This window comes from Carettochelys insculpta, chromosome 3, assembly GCF_033958435.1.
Source record: "Carettochelys insculpta isolate YL-2023 chromosome 3, ASM3395843v1, whole genome shotgun sequence".
Classification (NCBI taxonomy): Eukaryota; Metazoa; Chordata; order Testudines; family Carettochelyidae; genus Carettochelys; species Carettochelys insculpta.
The window spans coordinates 154,004,914-154,023,286 of record NC_134139.1 but is presented as its reverse complement, the minus strand read 5'-3'; the positions used below and the strand labels follow the sequence as shown (position 1 = coordinate 154,023,286).

At 40.9% G+C, this 18,373-nt stretch overlaps 1 protein-coding gene across 2 annotated transcripts in view; it reads left to right on the top strand.

Moving 5' to 3' along the window:
- Positions 1–18,373, top strand: part of COL19A1 (collagen type XIX alpha 1 chain) — a 338,823-nt gene that overhangs the window by 109,147 nt on the left and 211,303 nt on the right. The window contains exons 11-12 of one of the 2 annotated variants that reach the window (XM_074991086.1): positions 4,453–4,497; positions 7,597–7,641. In XM_074991086.1, coding sequence (XP_074847187.1) covers positions 4,453–4,497; positions 7,597–7,641 — 90 coding nt within the window. The remainder of the gene's footprint in view (positions 1–4,452; positions 4,498–7,596; positions 7,642–18,373) is intronic. The other variant, XM_074991087.1, reaches the window with a different exon arrangement.

Here is an 18,373-nt window from a genome sequence, read left to right as displayed (position 1 = left end):
TCATTTCTTTACCACTATAATTATTGTCCTCATTTTCAAAGGCTCAGCCTTTGAGTGGATCCAGAGTCCTGGCATGCTCAAGATAAATGAAAGGCACAAATCCGTAGATTTCAAAACAGTGAATAAAGTTGAACTGCATTACTTTCATTGATACTAACAGGAATTGCATAGCTGGGGTTTCTAAAATATCCAGTAACCTCCTGTAAATCAAAAATGAAATAGTAGTCTTGTAATAAGTATACTACTTGTTTTTATATTGAGCATGGGACACAGTTAAATATTGTGAATTTCATAGACTTTGTCAGTAAAACATTTATAAACTTTTACTATTTTTAAAGTTATTTATTTTCATTCCCATCCCTAGAGGGAATCTCACGAAGTTCTAATATGTTTGATTGTATATATCACATTATTTTCTAAAGTGTTGCAAATTCAAGAGCATATGATGTCCTTTAATGACTTTAAATTATTCAAAATTATTGGAATAGGTTTACTGCTACCCTTTAAAATATGGATTGGTAATCTGGTTCTTAATTAATTATTAATCATTTGGTTGCATTTGAGTAGCATTACATTAATACTTACAAATTACAGTGCTTACATACTTACAGTATGTGCATGTTAAAATGTTAAAATTCACTTAATTCTCAAAAAAAATTCATTTGAACTATTTATATATCTGCTTTTTAGAAAATATATGCACAATTAGAAAACAAGCTCAAAAATCCATGGAATGTCTTCTAAAATAGGTTGCTATAAAAGATTTTAATTTTTGTGTCATAAAGATTTCTAAATAAATACATACTGTAAATGTATTGGCTGAAAACACTGATTCTGAAGACACTACTTTCAGAAACCAATAAAACCACTGAAGAATTATCCATCTGTTGGACTTTACAACAAAGGAAATGGTGGTGTGTTAGGCTGTTGTCAAATTGAATGCTGAGTCCTTATTTCTGTCCTTTTTTTTGGAGAAATGCTTTGATGGTTTCTGGTTTGTTCTGAAACAGTATCTATGTTTCAATCATTTTTATTCTGTGTAGTTATGAATGATATTAGTCCTATAAATGTCATTTCAAAATTTTTCTGTTAGTCTATAAGGTGCCGCAGGACCCTTCATTGCTATTCCCTTATTGAATTTGGATGAGTTCCTGATCTTGGTAACAGGAGGAACTTATTACAAGATGATGTGGTTATTTTTAAGTTTTTAATGTAATCATTTTTAAAATGTATTGCCATTTAACTTAATGTAATATTTCCATATACTTTAGTACAAGATGGGAAATAAGAGATCTCACTTTACCATACCCAGTCCTGTATTACTGTATACATCTTGTCACGCAGGGAAGGGTCTACTGCTTAAACCCTTATATGCCATATGGAGCATAGGTCATCTAAAAGTCATCTAAAAGTCTCCTCCACTTCACTCTGTCTTGGGACAAAACATCTAGCTGACTCCAGGAGTATCACAGTTGTTGTGATGAAGAACAGGAAAGTTGACAATAAGCACCCTTGTCACACTCCTGAGAGTATGCTGAATATTTCTGTCAAGACACTATTGTGAACTTGGCGTGTCAAGGGCTCATAAATTGAATGGATTAGATTAATAATTTTAGATGCGATACCATAGTGTTGCAGCAGTTTACACAAAGTGTCTCTATCAGTGCTGTCAAAGTCTTTTTCGAAGTCAATGAAGCTTATGTCAGGGTGGTGGCAGGGAGGTCCACTTGAGCAACTGTTCTGTGATCACTTTTGCTGTGATCATAGTTGCTATTTGGTCAGTACAAGATCCCTCAGTTCAGAAGCTGGCCTGTTTTTCACTGAGCTGTCGGTCAATTTCTGTTTTCATTCTCTCCAATGGAATCTTATTGAACACTTTTCATGGAATGGACAGTAACGTGATGCCCTTCCAGTTCTTGCATTCCTTCAGGTTGTCTTCCTTGGGAAGCTTGATAAGGTAGCCATGTCCAAAGAAGCAATGAAGGCAGGTAGTGAGACATCAGTCAACACAGGGAAGACTTTCTATATATCTGACCTTTTCCATTACTTCTCTGAATCCCTTCTGTTTGTGCTATCTGCTTTTGGTGGTGAGGTGCCAAAAATAAAGGCAGTATTCAAACTCAGACAAATACCGCTAATTTATATAATGGCCTAATCCTTTCCTTAGCCCTTTTTTACTATAACATATAGTCTCGTTTGCTGTGCACATTGAACAGATATTTTCATTGAACTAAGTTGATGTATTGGAAGCACTTTTATTTTCTCCATTGTGGAGACATAAATTGGTGGTTGGCTGTGTATAGAGCTTTATTTCTTTGTGTTCATGCTCATTGAATGGATTCATTCAGAAATATGAAGCACATTGAAATTCTTAGTATTTCTTTTGATTATACCCTTACCTTAGAAAGCCATCTGTTAAGAGCAGTTGTTGAATTGTCCCTTGCTTTGAAAATTCTCCCAGCAAAGATGAATATTCTTTTAATCAGTCTTCCTGGAAAGTCTTTTGTGAAGCACATCATAAATAAATTGGAACCTATTTCTAATACCACGAATTTCAGGGCAATTATACCTGAGTTGCATCACTGAAAGGCCTATCAGAATATGGCCATAACTCTCTAATCATGGCTGTTGCCCAGAACTTATAAAGCAGTTTTATAACATTCAGGAAGGGCAAGAATATTAGTTTGGCAATATTGGTCTAGTTATATGTTTAATGTCAAGAGATCAGTGTTTCCCCAAAACCATAATTAAAAAAATTATATAGTTGAGATAATATTTTTGGTTTGCCTTGACATTTGTTTACCTCTCCCCCGCTGTGTGTGTGTGTGCGTGTGTGTGTGTGTGTGAGGGAGAGGGAGGGAGAGAGAGAGAGTGAGAGAGAGAGGGAGAATTAGTGTTGTCCACACTCCCAAATGCATTATTACAGAGATTTTTAGAGCATATGCCCAGCAGTTAATTCTGCTCTGCTGTTGGAAATAATTTTCCAAATTTGTTAAGTTTTACCATGACTCGGCTTCCCCATGAACATTCATTTTTCAGTTCAATGGCCAACTGGTGTTGGTGATGTGCAAAATACCAGTACAAGCATATATACCTTTAGACTTCTAGGAACAATATAATTTTAAGCACTGGCCAAAATACTTAAACCATGGTCTGGTACAAGAGATGTCTCCCATTCATGGTATAATTCCAGAGAGGGAAGGAACCTTGCTTTTCATCGGTTATAATATACCAGTGATTTCATTGCTGGTTATTGGACCTTGCTCAAGCTTCATGGGTGTGTCTACACTAGGAACTAACTTTGAAGTTAGGCATTACATTGAAGTAGCCAGCAGAGAGTCTACACACATTTTCCCTTACTTCAAAGTTAACTTTACAGTAGGGAGCCCAACTTCAAACTCCTTACTCCATTCCCAGGAATGGAGTAGTGCCCTACTTAGAAGTTTACCATCAAAGTAGTATGTGTGTAGACACTTTACTTTGAAGTAAGCATCTTGGAAGCTGGGGGGAGGGATAGTTCAGTGGTTTGAGCATTGGCTGGCTTAAACCCCAGGGCATGAGCTCAATCCTGGAGGAGGCCATTTAGGGGTTAGGTCAAATAGATGTCAGGGATGGTGCTTGGTCCTGCCAAGAGGGCAGGGAACTGGACTAGATGACCTTCTAAGGTCAATTCCAGTTCTAGGAGATGCATATGTAACACCAACAGACACAGGTTACCAGTCCCAGGGATAGAACCTGGAAGCAGAGAGTCTAAAGCCCTGTACTCAACCACATGAGCTAAAGGCCAGCTGGCTCTCAGCCAAGGCTGTAGAGCAGAGACTTTACTCACCCCAGATGAGGTCTCAGTGCCTCTGGGTACTACACATACCTCCAAAATTACTTTTGTAGTGTAGACACAGCCCATGACTTTAGGGCTGAACCCTACTCCCTGGCTTAATTAAGACAAGATTTGTGGCTGAGCCCCTTTCTTTTCAAGATTTACTCCTTACATTGTTTTGCTGATTATTTTTTCCACTAACTATTAAACTACACATTACTTTCTAAACAAACAAATAATTGATTACATCTCCCATTACCCAAATAAATAGGTGGGGGGTTTTTTTTCATTATTTTTTTATTACTTCAGCCCAAACTGTACATGAGATAACAAGGATATTTCAAGAGTCACTACAGGTTTCATGCAAAACAACTCTTCTTTCTCATGATTTTATTCTTTTTGCGCACATGCTTTGGTCCTATCAGGCTAACATCCAAACCTACTTTAAATCCATAGTTCACCTAGGCATAATGTGGGCCTATATCTATCCATAATTACTTGTAAATCTGTTGGGATTTGATTAGACAGAAGATATTAAGGACAAGAAGTAGTCTTTAATTTTTGTGTGGGGTTTCTTCTTCTTCTTTCTTGTGTGTGAGAGCCCAGTAATTAAGGTTTTGTACATTTTGTTTCAGGGGGAAGATGGATTAGTTGGTGTTCCTGGCCTTCCTGGTTCCAAGGTGAAAGCATTTTAGTTTTATCTTGCATATTTGCATTTCTGAATGTTTTCATCATTTTCTGGCTATTCACTAGCTATAGACATTGGTCAGTATTTTAAAGTGCAGATAGGGTCTAAAATTCTCTTGCTCTGGGCCTCTGGCACCATACATGACATGAGAATTGTAGCTGTGTGCATATGTCATTCTGCATTAGGAGCTTAAATAAGCTGGCTAGGCCCCAAAACTGCACTAGACCAGTGCAGACTGGGTGTGTGCTTATTCAGGAATTCAAAATTATCTATTGCTGATGAATCCCCAGGAAGAAGGATGGTGGCAGTGCAGTCACTTGCTCTCTTCCAGGTCAAATTTTACCTCTGAGGCAGCATTCTTCTATTCATTCCTGCCATCAGAGAGTTCATGTTGTATTGCATCTCTCTCAGGAAGGCTGGCCACATTTTTGCCACCTAGAAAGGAGGATGGGTGCCTAATATATAAGTTTATTTTGGGAATTTGATGGTGATACATCTTCAGAATGCTAGCAGGGGTCACTACAAGGCATTCCTTACACCCTATAGGCTGACTGTGCGCCTTAACCATCTTCTCAGGGCACGCTACCCTCCAAGTTTGGAGTAAGCTACATTGCACGTTGAACTCTGATTATACTATTTGGCTGGTGTTACCAACTGCAGTTTGGGTAAAATATTGCTAGTTCTGGTTAGATAGAATTACCCATAGAATGGAATCTTGGGAACCTTCTTAACAATGATGTATTTTAAAGAACCCTTACTTTATTTATTTTTTACAGAAAAGCTTAAAATACAGACAAATGATTTTGTTATATGTTTGAGATTTGTATTTCCAAGTATTCGTCAGTTAAACTTAATTTATTTAAATACTGAATTCAATTTAAATAATCTTTTATTGTTAAACTGCTTCACATGAGAGCTATAAATGAAATATTATTTTACAATCAGTAGACCTTGGGACAGGCAGTAGATCTCAATATGAACAAATATATGCAAGCATAGGAGCAATAAACAACCAGAAACATACTCTGCTACAGTGTTACTTAAAAAAAACCCACCCAAAGTCGTTACACTTTATCATGAATAGAAAAAGAATTCTTTCCAGATATTGGGTCAGGAATTTTTAGTCTCAGTTGCTTTATACTCAGTGCTTTTTTATGCTGGTACTTGCTGGTACCGAGTACTGGCACCTCGGCAGCCCGGGTCATGCAATGGGGTGAGAGGGGATCTGGCTGAGTACCAGCTTTTTTTTTTTTTTTAACAAAAAAGGCACTATTTATACTTATTGGAAATGTGTGTTCAAAAAAGAGTGTACTCTTTCATTGTACTCATTAACAGAATACCATAGCAGCTCCAAAAATCTCAGCAAATAAGACATAAGGGCCACATCTACATGGGCAGCCTCTGTCGACAGAGGTCACTGTTGATAGAGATACTGCTGAGGTTCCTCTGTCAACAGGTAGCATCTACACACACAAGCAGATTGAAGGAACAAGCCACTCTGTCGACAGAGAGCAGCCAGACTGACCTGCCCTCTTTTGACAGAATGGCTAACCAGTAGCTCTGCAAAGAGGGCTGCCCAAGGAACTGGAAGCTCTCTCTGTCGACAGAAGTGTCTACACAAGCACTCTGTTGAAAAACCACTGTTGACAGAGGTGTTATACCTGATCGGGAACAGGGATAATGCTGCTGACTGGACAGCTGAGTTTTGTCAACAAACTCTTCACAGAGCCCTTTATCTGTATAGATGCTCGGAGAGTTTTGTCAACAAAAGCCCAGTTGTGTCCACAAAAGCTGCCCATGTAGACACAATCATGATGGCCCTCAAAGAATCATGTTTGTTGTAGGCAGGGCTGATAGCACTGCTTTTTAAGGCTGCACAACACCTTTAAGCCCTTGCTTTTCAGCTTCTTATAAATTTGCCAGGTTCAAAGCATTTGGGCTGAAATTTTCATGACCATCTGCCTGAGGGTGAGAGCTTTGGAACATGTTCTCCAAAATGATTCAACAGTTTCCAAGAACAATACCAGGAGAAAGCATTGTTTTATCCCTGTTAACATGTCTGTCAACATTTGGCCAACTTAAAAAAAATCTTTTTAAAAATATCTACAAAAAAAAGTAAAGATTGAGAGATACAAAGTCAAAACTGGGAATTTCTACACTAAAGTGAGAGAAAAAACATATGCTGCAATTTGGGAAATGTTCTTGATCTCCAGACATGTAGACTTCATTTATGACAAAGGAACACCCTGGACTTGGATACTGTGAAAGAAAGATGGAAAGAGAACCATTTCCTCCTACGTGGGTTTTGAGAAGGAAGAGCATGGCGTTTGTTTGGATTAGAGAGTTTGCCTGCTGCAATGCTTGGAGGAATAAAATTTTGATTTCACTTCTCATTAAAAATGAATGTATACATTAATATCTGGGTAAATTAAAATCTTTTTTTCTACATAGATCTTGAATAGTTTGCTATCTGACTATAAGAACTATGTTCAGATCCAGATTTTAATCTAAGAATTTCATAATGGGATGAAAATGATGATTGGTCATCGTTCCTGAAGGATACTCAAATCAGGAATCCACTTCTGTCTGGATTTGGCTGAGCTTGGATATAGTGACCTTCAGCATAGGCTGCAAAACTCAACTGCCTCTGTAGATTTTACATAATGGTAGGCTTATTAAATAGGAGTGCGAGGAAAGAAGGAAGGAAAGTTGTCTACACTGAGCAAGCTTTGTGTATACATGTTTGAACAACACCTTGACAGCTGGCTACTCACACTTACAAATTTAAATAAAACTCTGATTTGCAGCATAAGGGTTAGTATCTTGGGCTGAGATGACTGGACTAACTTGAATGGACTATAAACAGAGTTAGCTGCCAAAAGCAGAGCTCCATTCCTGCTTTCCAAATAAATTTCAGATGTTTTAATGTGATAAAAATATATTCAGTATCCAAGTTGTATAGTCTTGTCAACCTTCATTTTTAGCCTGAAATACTAATGATGTGCAATATAAATTGTGTAGACTTTACTCTATATATGAGATTTGCTTAACATTTCCTGTCAACGAACCTTGTGATTTGTTTTTATACCAGGGAGAGCGTGGCATTGAGGGTCATAAAGGAACAGAAGGTGAAAAGGTGAATTGCTTCATTTATGTAGTTGTTCATGGTTAAGTATGTTCAACCTGTGATAGCTTAGGTAACTTCTATCTTCATGCAGGGACTAGTAAAAATGTCCTTAACTCTTTCGCAGACACCTGTATTTTCTGATATGGAAATGGTAGAATAAATAAATTAACATGAACCTTATTGTTAGTAGGTATAACAATTTTTTCAGTGTTCCCAGCCTGTTGTGCTAGGTACAGTATATGGATAAGATTTTTTTAACTCTATAGTATCTAGCATGACAAAATACTTGATGTTTTACCAAATTATAGGATGCCAATGCGGTATATTCCTTATTTCCATGGAAAATAGTGACATGTCCTACTTAACGAGAATATAAATAATTAGTTTCGGGATATATTTATTTTAAATACCTGTCAATTTTGAAACCTCCAAAGTTATGTGATTACTACAGGTGGCGCAAAACAACTTTTATTATCCCTTGTGTGATGTCTCTTGAGGTGAACTGACTTTTAGTGGAGATCACTGTATATGGTTACATAACATTTGCCCACCTGCTGAGGGGTAGGAGGCTCCCTCAATGAGCGGAAGGGGTTTGAATGGAAATCTTCAATCTCTCAAGTGAGTTCTATATCCATTATTATTATATTCTGACATGGGGCTCCCTCAACCTTCCCTATTTAAGTAGTTCTGCTTTAATTAAATAATTGCATAATTGAATATTAAAATAACTGCTAGGCTCTAGAGCCAGAACACTCACTGAGAGATGGCAGATCCCTGCTCAATCTCTTCTCCTCATCAGGTAGAGAGAGGAGTTCAACACTGGTGTCCTCCTGGATCTCAGCTCAGTAACCTGACCAGAAGGTTTAAGGGAGATCTTTCTCTTCCCACCTCCTTTCTTCACCCAGATTTTTTCTGTGGAATTAGGTGTCCTCTGTGTGTACTTATTGGGTCAGGCTCTGCATGCGTGTTAGGCAGCTGAATGCCTGTGTTTCTCTGATTAGTGATTCACAAGCACAGATAGATGCCTCCCTGCAACTCGAACTTGAGGACGCCTCTCTGTGAGAGGATCAGGGCTTAGTAGACAGCCCAGCAGTTCGAACTTCCAATTGGCTAACTTAGCCAGCATAATAGGGAGCTGCTTATCTCTCTCCATTTAGTGTATCTCAGACTCCTAGGTCTGGAAGAGACCTCAGTAGGTCATTGAGTCCAGCCCCCTGCCCAAAGCAGGATCAACCCTAACTAAATCATCCCAGCCAGGACTTTGTCAAGTCGGGACTTAAAAACCTCTAGGGATGGAGATTCCACCACCTCTCTAGATAACACATTCCAGTACTTCACCACCCTCCTGCTGAAATAGTTTTTCCTAATATCCAACCTACACCTCCCGCTTTGTAACTTGAGACCATTGTTCTTTGTTCTGCCAGCAGTCACTACTGAGAACAGCCATTCTCCATCTTCTTTAGAGTCCCCCTTCAGGAAGTTGAAGTCTGCTATCAAATCATCCTGAATTTTCTCTCTTTGCAAACTAAATAAGCCCGGATCCCACAGTCTCTCCTCATAGGCCATGTTCTCTAGCCCCCTAATCACTTTGGATGTCCTCCACTGGACCTTCTCCAGTGCACTGATATCTTTTTTTATACCAGAGAGCCCAGAACTGGATGAAATACTCCAAATGTGGCCTGATCAGCACCACAGAGAAGGGAGTAATAACCTCTCTAGATCTGCTGGAAATGCTCTTCCTAATGCACCACAATATGCCATTAGCCTTCTTGGGTACTAGAGCACACTGTTGACTCATATCCAGCTTTTCAGTCACTGTAATCCCCAGGTCCTTTTCTGCTGTACTGCTACTTAGCCATAGCCATAGAACACTAGAAGTGGAAGGGACCAGAAGAGGTCATCAAGTCCAGTCCCCTGCCCTCATGGCAGAACCAAGCACTGTCCAGACCATCCTTGATGTCTGTCTAACCTACTCGTAAATATCTCCAGTGATGGAGATTCCACAACCTCCCCAGACAATTTTATTCAAGTGTTTAACCACCCTGACAGTTAGAAAGTCTTTCCTAATGTCCAACCTAAACCTCCCTTGCTGCAGTTTAAGCTTATTGCTCTTTCTCTTATCCTCAGAGGCCAGGAGAACAAATTTTCTCCCTCCTTGTAACCCTCTTTTAGGTACTTGAAAACCGCTATCATATCTTCTCTCTGTCTTCTATTTTCTAAACTAAACAAGCCCAATTCATTCAGTCCTCCCTCATAGCTCATGTTCTCTAGACCTTTAATCATTCTCATTTCTCTTCCCTGGATCTTCTCTAATTTCTCTACATATTTTCTGAAATGTGTTGCCCAGAACTGGACAGGATGCTCCAACCGAGCCTAATGAGCTCTGAGTAGAGTGGAAGAATGACTTCCTGGGTCTTGTTCTCAGCACTCTCGTTAATGCATCCCAGAATCCATTTGCTTTTTTATAACAGTACCAAACTGTTGTCTTATATTTAGCCAGTCAGTCCCAAGCCTATAAGAATTGGATTGGATAAATGAATTCTTCTGTCCTAAGTGCAGGACTCTGCATTTCTTCTGTCCTCAATGCAGGACTCTACGGCTACGGCTACACGTGAAGCCTACATCGAAGTAGCCTATTTCGATGTGGCGACATCGAAATAGGCTATTTCGATGAATAACGTCTACACGTCCTCCAGGGCTGGCAACGTCGATGTTCAACATCGACGTTGCGCAGCACCACATCGAAATAGGCGCAGCGAGGGAACGTCTACACGCCACAGTAGCACACATCGAAATAAGGGTGCCAGGCACAGCTGCAGACAGGGTCACAGGGCGGACTCAACAGCCAGCTGCTCCCTTAAAGGGCCCCTCCCAGACACAGTTGCACTAAACAGCACAAGATCCACAGAGCCGACAACGAGTTGCAGACCCTGTGCATGCAGCATGAATCCCCCGCTGCAACAGCAGCAGCCAGAAGCCCTGGGCTAAGGGCTGCTGCACACGGTGACCATAGAGCCCTGCACGGGCTGGAGAGAGAGCGTCTCTCAACCCCCCAGCTGATGGCTGCCATGGAGGACCCCACAATTTCGACGTTGCGGGACGTGGATCGTCTACACGGTCCCTAATTCGACGTTGAACGTCGAAGTAGGGCGCTATTCCGATCCCCTCATGAGGTTAGCAACTTCGACGTCTTGCCGCCTAACGTCGAAGTTAACTTCGAAATAGCGCCCAACGCGTGTAGCCGCGACGGGCGCTATTTCGAAGTTAGTGCCGCTACTTCGAAGTAGCGTGCACGTGTAGACACAGCTTACATTTGTTCTTGTTGAACCTCATCAGATTTTGTTTGGCTCAATTCTCCAATTTGGACTCTGTCTCTACCCTCCAACATATCTACCTGTCCCTAGTTTACTGTCATCTGCAAATTTGATGAGGATGCAATCCATTCCCTCATCCAGTTAATGGATGTGATATAACTTGATTTAACAAATAATAAAGATTTTGAGTAATACCAGCCCTACACCCAATCCTTGGGGCACTCCACTTGCAACCAGCCAGACATCAAGCTGTTGATCACTACTTGCTGGGCCCAACCATCTAGCCAGCTTTCTATTCACCTTACAGTCCATTTATCCAATCCATAGTTTCTTAATTTTGGGCAAGAATGTTGTGAGAGACTGTATCAAAAGCTTTGCTAAATCAAGTTATATCACATCCATTGATTTCCTCATATCCACAGAGCCAGTTACCTCATTATAGAAGCTAATCAGATTGGTCAGGCATGACTTGCCCTTATGAATCCATGTTGACTATTTCTGATCACTTTCCCCTGTTCCAAGTGTTTCAAAATGGATTCCTTGAGTACTCTCCCCCTGCCCATGATTTTTTCCTGGGTCTGAGGTAAGGCTGACCAGTTTATAGTTCCCTTCTTTTCTTTTCTAAGGATGGGCACTATATTTGCCCTTTCCCAATCATCTGGGAGTTTTTCTGCTCTCCAGAGTTTTCAGAAATAATGGCCAAAGTCTCTGCAATGACATTTGCCAATTCCCTTACTAGCCTTGGATGCATTAAATCCAGACCCATGGATTTGTGTATGTCTAGTTTTTCTAGTATCTCTTAACCTGTTCTTTCCCCAGTAGGGGCCACTCACCTCTTTCCCATAGTGCATTGCCTAGTGCAGTAGTCTGGGAGCTGATCTTGTCCATGAAGACAGAGGCAAAAAAGCATTTAGTAGTTTTAGCTTTTCCCACATCATCAGTCACAAGCTTATCTCCCTCATTCAGTAAGGACCCCCGCACCTTCCCTGATCATCCTCTTAGGTTTCTACAGGCATGTTAAGAATTTCTTGTTACCCTTCACATTACTTGCTAGCTACAGTTCCAATTATGCTTTCACCTTCTTGATTACTCGCCTGCATTCTTGAGCAATATTGTACTCCTGATTCGTCATACGTCCAAGTTGCCATATCTTATATGCATCCTTTCTGAGTTTAAGTTCATGGAAGATTTCCCTGGTAAGCCAAGCTGGTTGCCTAACATATTTGCTGTGCCTTGGGATGGTTTGTTCCTGTGCCTTCAATAAGACTTCTTTAAAATACTGCCAGTTCTCCTGGACTCCTTTCCCCTTCATATTAGCTTCTGATAGGATCCTGCCCATTGGTTCTCTGACGGAGCCAGTCTGCTCTTCTGAAATCCAGGGTTTGTATTTTACTACTCATCTTTCTTCCTTTTGTCAGAATCCTGAAATCTACCATCTCGTGATCACTGCAGCCCAGGTTGCCACCTACTTCTCCTACTAGTTCCTCCCTGTTTGTGAGCAGCCTGTCAAGCTGCACACAGCCCATGGGTTGTTCCTTCAGTACTCATACCAGGATGTTATCCCTAACTTTCTCCAAAAACTTCCTTGATAGTCTGTATGCTGCTATATTGTCTTCCAAGAGATGTCTGGGTGATTAAATTCCCCCCATGAGATGCCAGGCCTATGATTTGGAAGCTTTTCTTAGTTGTCTGAAGAAAGCCTCTTCTGTCTCATCCACCTTATCTGGTGCCTATAACAGACCCCAACCACAATATCCCCTCTGTTGCTTCCACCTTTAAGCTTAACCCAAATACTGTCAAAAGGTTTTTCTCCCTCTGTGTACTGGAGCTCTGAGCAATCATGCGTCTCTCTTTTATACAGTGTAATTCCTCCTCCCTTTCTCCCCTTCTTGTCCTTCCTAAACAGTTTATATCCTGCCGTGACCGTGCTCCAGTTGTATGAGTCATCCTACCAAGTCTCCGTTATTCCAACCACCTCATATTCATTGATTGTGCCAGGGCTTCTAATTCTCCCTGTTCATTTTCCACGCTTCTTGCATTCATGTACAAACACCTTAGATGATTTGCTGATTGGCCTACCTTCTCTTTATGAATCAGGGGTCCTCCTTTGTTGTTCCTTCCTGCTTGTGTTTCTTCCTGGTATCCTATTTACCTCAGGGCTTATGTCACTGTCCCTCAATGAACCCTAGTTTAAAGCCCTCCTCACTAGGTGTGTGAACCCTTTAAACCCTAGTTTAAAGCCCTCCTCACTAGGTTTGTGAGCCTGTCCACAAAGGCACTCTTTCTTCTCTTTGGTTAGGTGGATTCCATCTGTTTCTTGTGCCCAAAACACAATCCCATGGTTGAAGAAACCAGAGCCCTCTCTCTGCTACCACTTGCACAACCACACATTTAGTTCCATGATTCAACAATCCCTACCTGGAACCCTTCCTTCAGCAGGGAGGATGGATGAGAACACCACTTGTGGTCCATATTCCTTAATCTTCTTCCTGGTGATCTGCTCAAGGTCATTCTTGGCTGTACCTTTAGTTCCTAAAGGGATAAGTGGGAAGGGGCAATTATCCAAAGGTTTGATTAATTTTGGAAGACTGCCACATCCTGGGTTTTAGCTTTTGGTAAGCAACATACTTCCCTAAATTCCAAGTCTGGACAGCAGGACGAAGACTCTGTCCCTCTTAGGAGGGAGTCTCCAAACATGACCACCTGTTATCTTCTCTTATGGATGGTGGTCATGGAACCCCCCATCCCTAGGACTGTGAATTCCATGCCTTACAGGCAGTGGGGTTTTCTGATCCCTTCCTTGAGAGGTCTCTGCCACAGCAATCTCCACTGTATTGTTTGTGCAGACAGACTGAAAGCGGTTGCTTAACTCCACTGGAATTAGGGTACCTGAGTTGACTTTCTTCTCTTGGAGGTTACATTGTTCCAGTTTTCTTTCTTGTTCTGTACTGCTTTCACCAGTTCTTCTGCCTGCTGTACCTGAAGTATTAAATTCTGCTTTCTATCAAGGAAGTCTTCATCTTCTCTGATGGCCTGAAAGATTGATATTTGGGCCTTGAGTCCTCTAATCTTTTACTTCCAAGATGATGACCAGCTTGCACTTGGTACAAATGAAATCACTCCTGTCTTCAAGAGGAAAACAAACATGGTGCATGCTGTGCAGATCACAACGGCCGACTTATCACTATCCATTTTCCCTGTCTTCAGAGAGAGTTCCCTCAGATGAGTTTATTGTCCCCTTGAAGGACGAAAGAGAAACTACAGAAAAAGGACCAAATCGTATTTGGCTTCCCCCAAGGTAAACCCCAGGCAAACTCTTCTATTGGCTGCTACCTGGTTGGCTGCTCATAGCATTCACTGTGATAGGGAATTAAGACTCCTAACTCAGGCTTTGCAGATTGTAGCAGTATTCCTGTGATTTTTCTAGGCAGGTAAAAGTTAGATGTTGTGATACTGAACATGGCAAGTCTTATGTCTCTTTTGTGGGTCTGGGCCTTTTTGTGCCTCTGTGTGCCTCATTCACATTCTATAAAAGGAGGATGCTAGTACTTCCCTAAGTCACAAGTATGTTTGTGAGAATATGTGCATTAAAGATTGTGTTGTACTCTGCTAGTGTAATTATGGGGCACATACAAGTACCTCAGAATAGAATCAGGTTGGAGGAAGACAATAAAGGAAATAGCTCCTGAGCTCAGGAAAATACAGACTGCTTATGAGCTGTGTTCTTTTTAAGGACTGACATGTAACCAGCTGCCACACCTCTTCAAAAGTCCCAGTCAGTTTTCCACTGTTTATGCTTAATAAGAAAATGTGTTATGGATTAGGAAAATTTCAGTCAGATTTCAAGTTGTTTAGGAACACAGAGTGAGAGAGAAAGAGATGCTGTATTAATTGACTATGGTAATAAGTAACAAAAGTAAAAATCAGCATTTGCGATTATTAAAAATTATGAGATGAGACGATTGTCTGTTTTGTAACAAACCTCTTGGTAGAAAAACTCTTAACATTCTATAGAGTTCCCAGCCCTTTGGTTATGTTCCCATTCTTCAGCTCTGAAGTGCTTGTTGACTTTGTGGCACAGCTGCAAAGGAAATACTTACTTACAATCTCCTTGAGTTTTATGCATAAATGTTCTTTGGACACAGGGGCATGATTCCAGCTGCTGCTGCCACTCTTTGTTCAGCTTTCCTTTATTTTAAGGTAACCATTTAAAAACAAGGACTTCCTGGTAATAACAGTTGTACAAGCTGAATCAACAATTTTAATTTTACCACTTTAGACATTAACAAGAACCAGCAGTTACACTTAGTCCCTGTTTAAGTGCTGACCGTAAGCTTGACTTGAAGAAAATGCAGAAGGCGTGTTGTGTGCCTCATGGAATTTATAATATATGTAGCTGGAGTGTGCTTCACTCTGAAAAGTTTTCCAAAAGAAGTAGAGGACTCTCACATCCAACAAGTTACAACTAGATTGGGCAAACTATAGAGGCAGCTTGTGGGGAATAATTAATACTGTCTGAGGTGGATTAAGTTATTTTTTCCACCTTTAATTTCTATTGTTCTTTTGAAGGCTACTGACAAGGTGCTCTTCTGGTTGAAAGGGCAAATGGATAACATTTTCCTCCCAGTATCCAAAGTCTCCATACATGACTTTGCAAATCACTTGGTCAGTCTCCGATGGGCAAAGGTTCCTGCATCTATAGGGTGCGGTGCGTTTTGCATATCGTACATCGCTGCTCTGATTGCAGTGGATCTGATTTCCAACTGAAGCCAATGCCAAGGATTCAGAGCAGTTTAAACCATCCTGTATTTATCATATAGCTAACTGCCCAAAAGAAAACATGATATGGGTTATGATTTTTAAACATTCTGGCTATGTCTACACTAGCCAAAAACTTCATTTCAAAGTTTACTAATGAAGCGCTGAAATACATGTTCAGTGCCTCATTAGCATGCGGGCGGCCGCGGCACTTCAAAATTGATGTGGCTCGCTGCCGCACGGCTCGTTCACATGGTGCTCCTTTTCGAAAGGACCGCGCCTACTTCAAAGTCCCCTTATTCCTATAAGCAGATGGGAATAAGGAGACTTCGAAGTAGGCAGGGTCATTTCAAAATGGAGCCCTGTCGGGGCAAGTCGCATCAATTTTGAAGTGTCGCATCCGCCCGCATGCTAATGAAGCACTGAATGTGTATTTCAGTGCTTCATTAGTAAACTTCGAAATGGCCATTTGCATGGCCATTTCGAAGTTTTTGGCTGGTGTAGACATGGCCTCTGTATTATATGCCATATACAACACACACAAAGACACAATCCTTACCTAAAGGGGATTGCAATCTCGAAAAAGGACAACATACACTGCAAGACCCCAGTGTAATGAAAAATTAAAAGCTTTCTAAACAAATGGGGGTAAATCATAATAGCATTATATTAGTGTCATTAGACATTTGTGGGCTGAAAAGGAGAAATAGGTTTTCCAGTGCAATTTAAATGAAGAGCACTAAGGGTTCAGTACACTGGAAACATGTTGATATTTAGGGTCTCTATCAAAGAAAATGTGAAGTAAGAATGTGGGAAAACATGTTGCAGCTTAAAATATTTTTTTTATTTTTGCTTGCTAGTGACTTACCCCTGACCATGTGAGTCCTGCTTGAAGAAGGCTAAATAGTATAAACGAGTCCTGTGACACCTTAAACACTAACATTTATTTGAGCATAAGCTTTCATGGGGTAAAAACCACTTCATCAGATGCAAGGAAAATCACAGAAAGAGGGATATATATATATATACACTAGCCTATCAGAAGAGGGGAATAACTTAGTAAGTATAGGATAAATGTGGATTAGCACAATTCAGTCAGGGTGGCCATGGTTCATTCCCAGCAGTTGATGGAGAGTTGTGAGTGCCAAGAGAGGGAAAACTGTCCTTTCTATGAGGCATCCATACTAAGTCCTTATTCAGTCCTAAGGTGATCATATTAAATTTGCAAATGAATTGTAGCTCTGCTGTTTCTCTTTAAAATTTGTCTTTGAAGGCTTTCTGTAAAAGGATGCCTACTTTTATATCTCAGAGGGGTAGCCATTTTAGTCTGTGTATCTTCACAAACCAAAGACAGCAGTCCTGTAGCAACTTAAAGACTAACAATTTTAGTTATTAGGTAATGAGCTTTTATGGGTAAGATCCATATCTTCAGATTATGGAGACTCATTACCTAATAAGTAAAATTGTTAGCCTCTAGGATGATACATGGCTGCTTTCTTTGGTTTACCTTTAAACCTGTTACTGAGTGTTCACGGATGCTAAAGTGCTGTCCTACTACATGACTGGCTTTGTTCTTTCAAATGGCAACTTCCCAGATCCATTTGAGATCTCCAATGGTGTGAAGCAAGGGTGCGTGCTGGCCCCTGTGTTATTCAAACTCTTTTTCACGTGCATCCTCAGCCATGCAGTTAGGGACCTGGACCGTGGAGTCTACATAAAATACAGACTTGATGGGTCACTTTTTGACTTTCGTCGTCTGAATGGTAAAACCAAGACTCTTGAGAGGCTCATCCTTAAAGCCCTTTTTGTTGACGACTGTGCACTTACGGCACACAAGGAACCTGATCTCCAGCTCATCGTCAACAAGTTTGCTGATGCCACTCGCCTCTTTGGTTTGACCATCAGCCTAGGAAAGACCAAGGTATTGTTTCAACCTGCTTCAGGATCTGCCGTTCTCCCCGCTTCAATTTTTATTGAAGGAACAGAGTTAAAAACAGTAGAGGAGTTCAAATATCTTGACAGTGTGATAACCAATGATGACTCCCTTGACAAAGAAATCAATGCCAGAATCTTCCAGGCCAGCCGGGCACCAGGACGTCTGAGAGCGCAAGGGTTGAATCAGCACAATATCTGACAGTCCACTAAACTGAAAGTGTACAAGGCTGTAGGCCTGACCAGTCTCCTGTATGGCTGTGAAACTTGGACCTTGTACAGAAAACATATAAAACTGCTGGAGCACTTCCACACACGCAGCCTAAGGTCAATACTACATGTTTGATGGCAGAACAGAGTTACAAACCTGGAAGTTCTGGACAGAGCAGGAATCACAAACATCAAAGCCATGATTCTGAAAGCCCAGCTTCGCTGGACAGGGCACGTCATACGAATGGAGGAGTCAAGAATCCCTAAGCAACTCCTCTACAGTGAACTCTCCCAGGGCAGAAGGAATCAAGGTGGGCCTCACAAGAGGTATAAAGACTGTGTGAAGGCCAACATTGCTCATGCTGGTTTAAAACCAGAGCAGCTAGAGCAGCATGCAAAAGACTGAACAGGCTGGTGTGCTCTCATACGACACGCATATGACAACTTTGAAGATCAGCAACGTGTACACCTCATTGATGCTCATGAGAGGAAAAAAGCAACAGCAGCAGCCACACCAACAGAGCCAG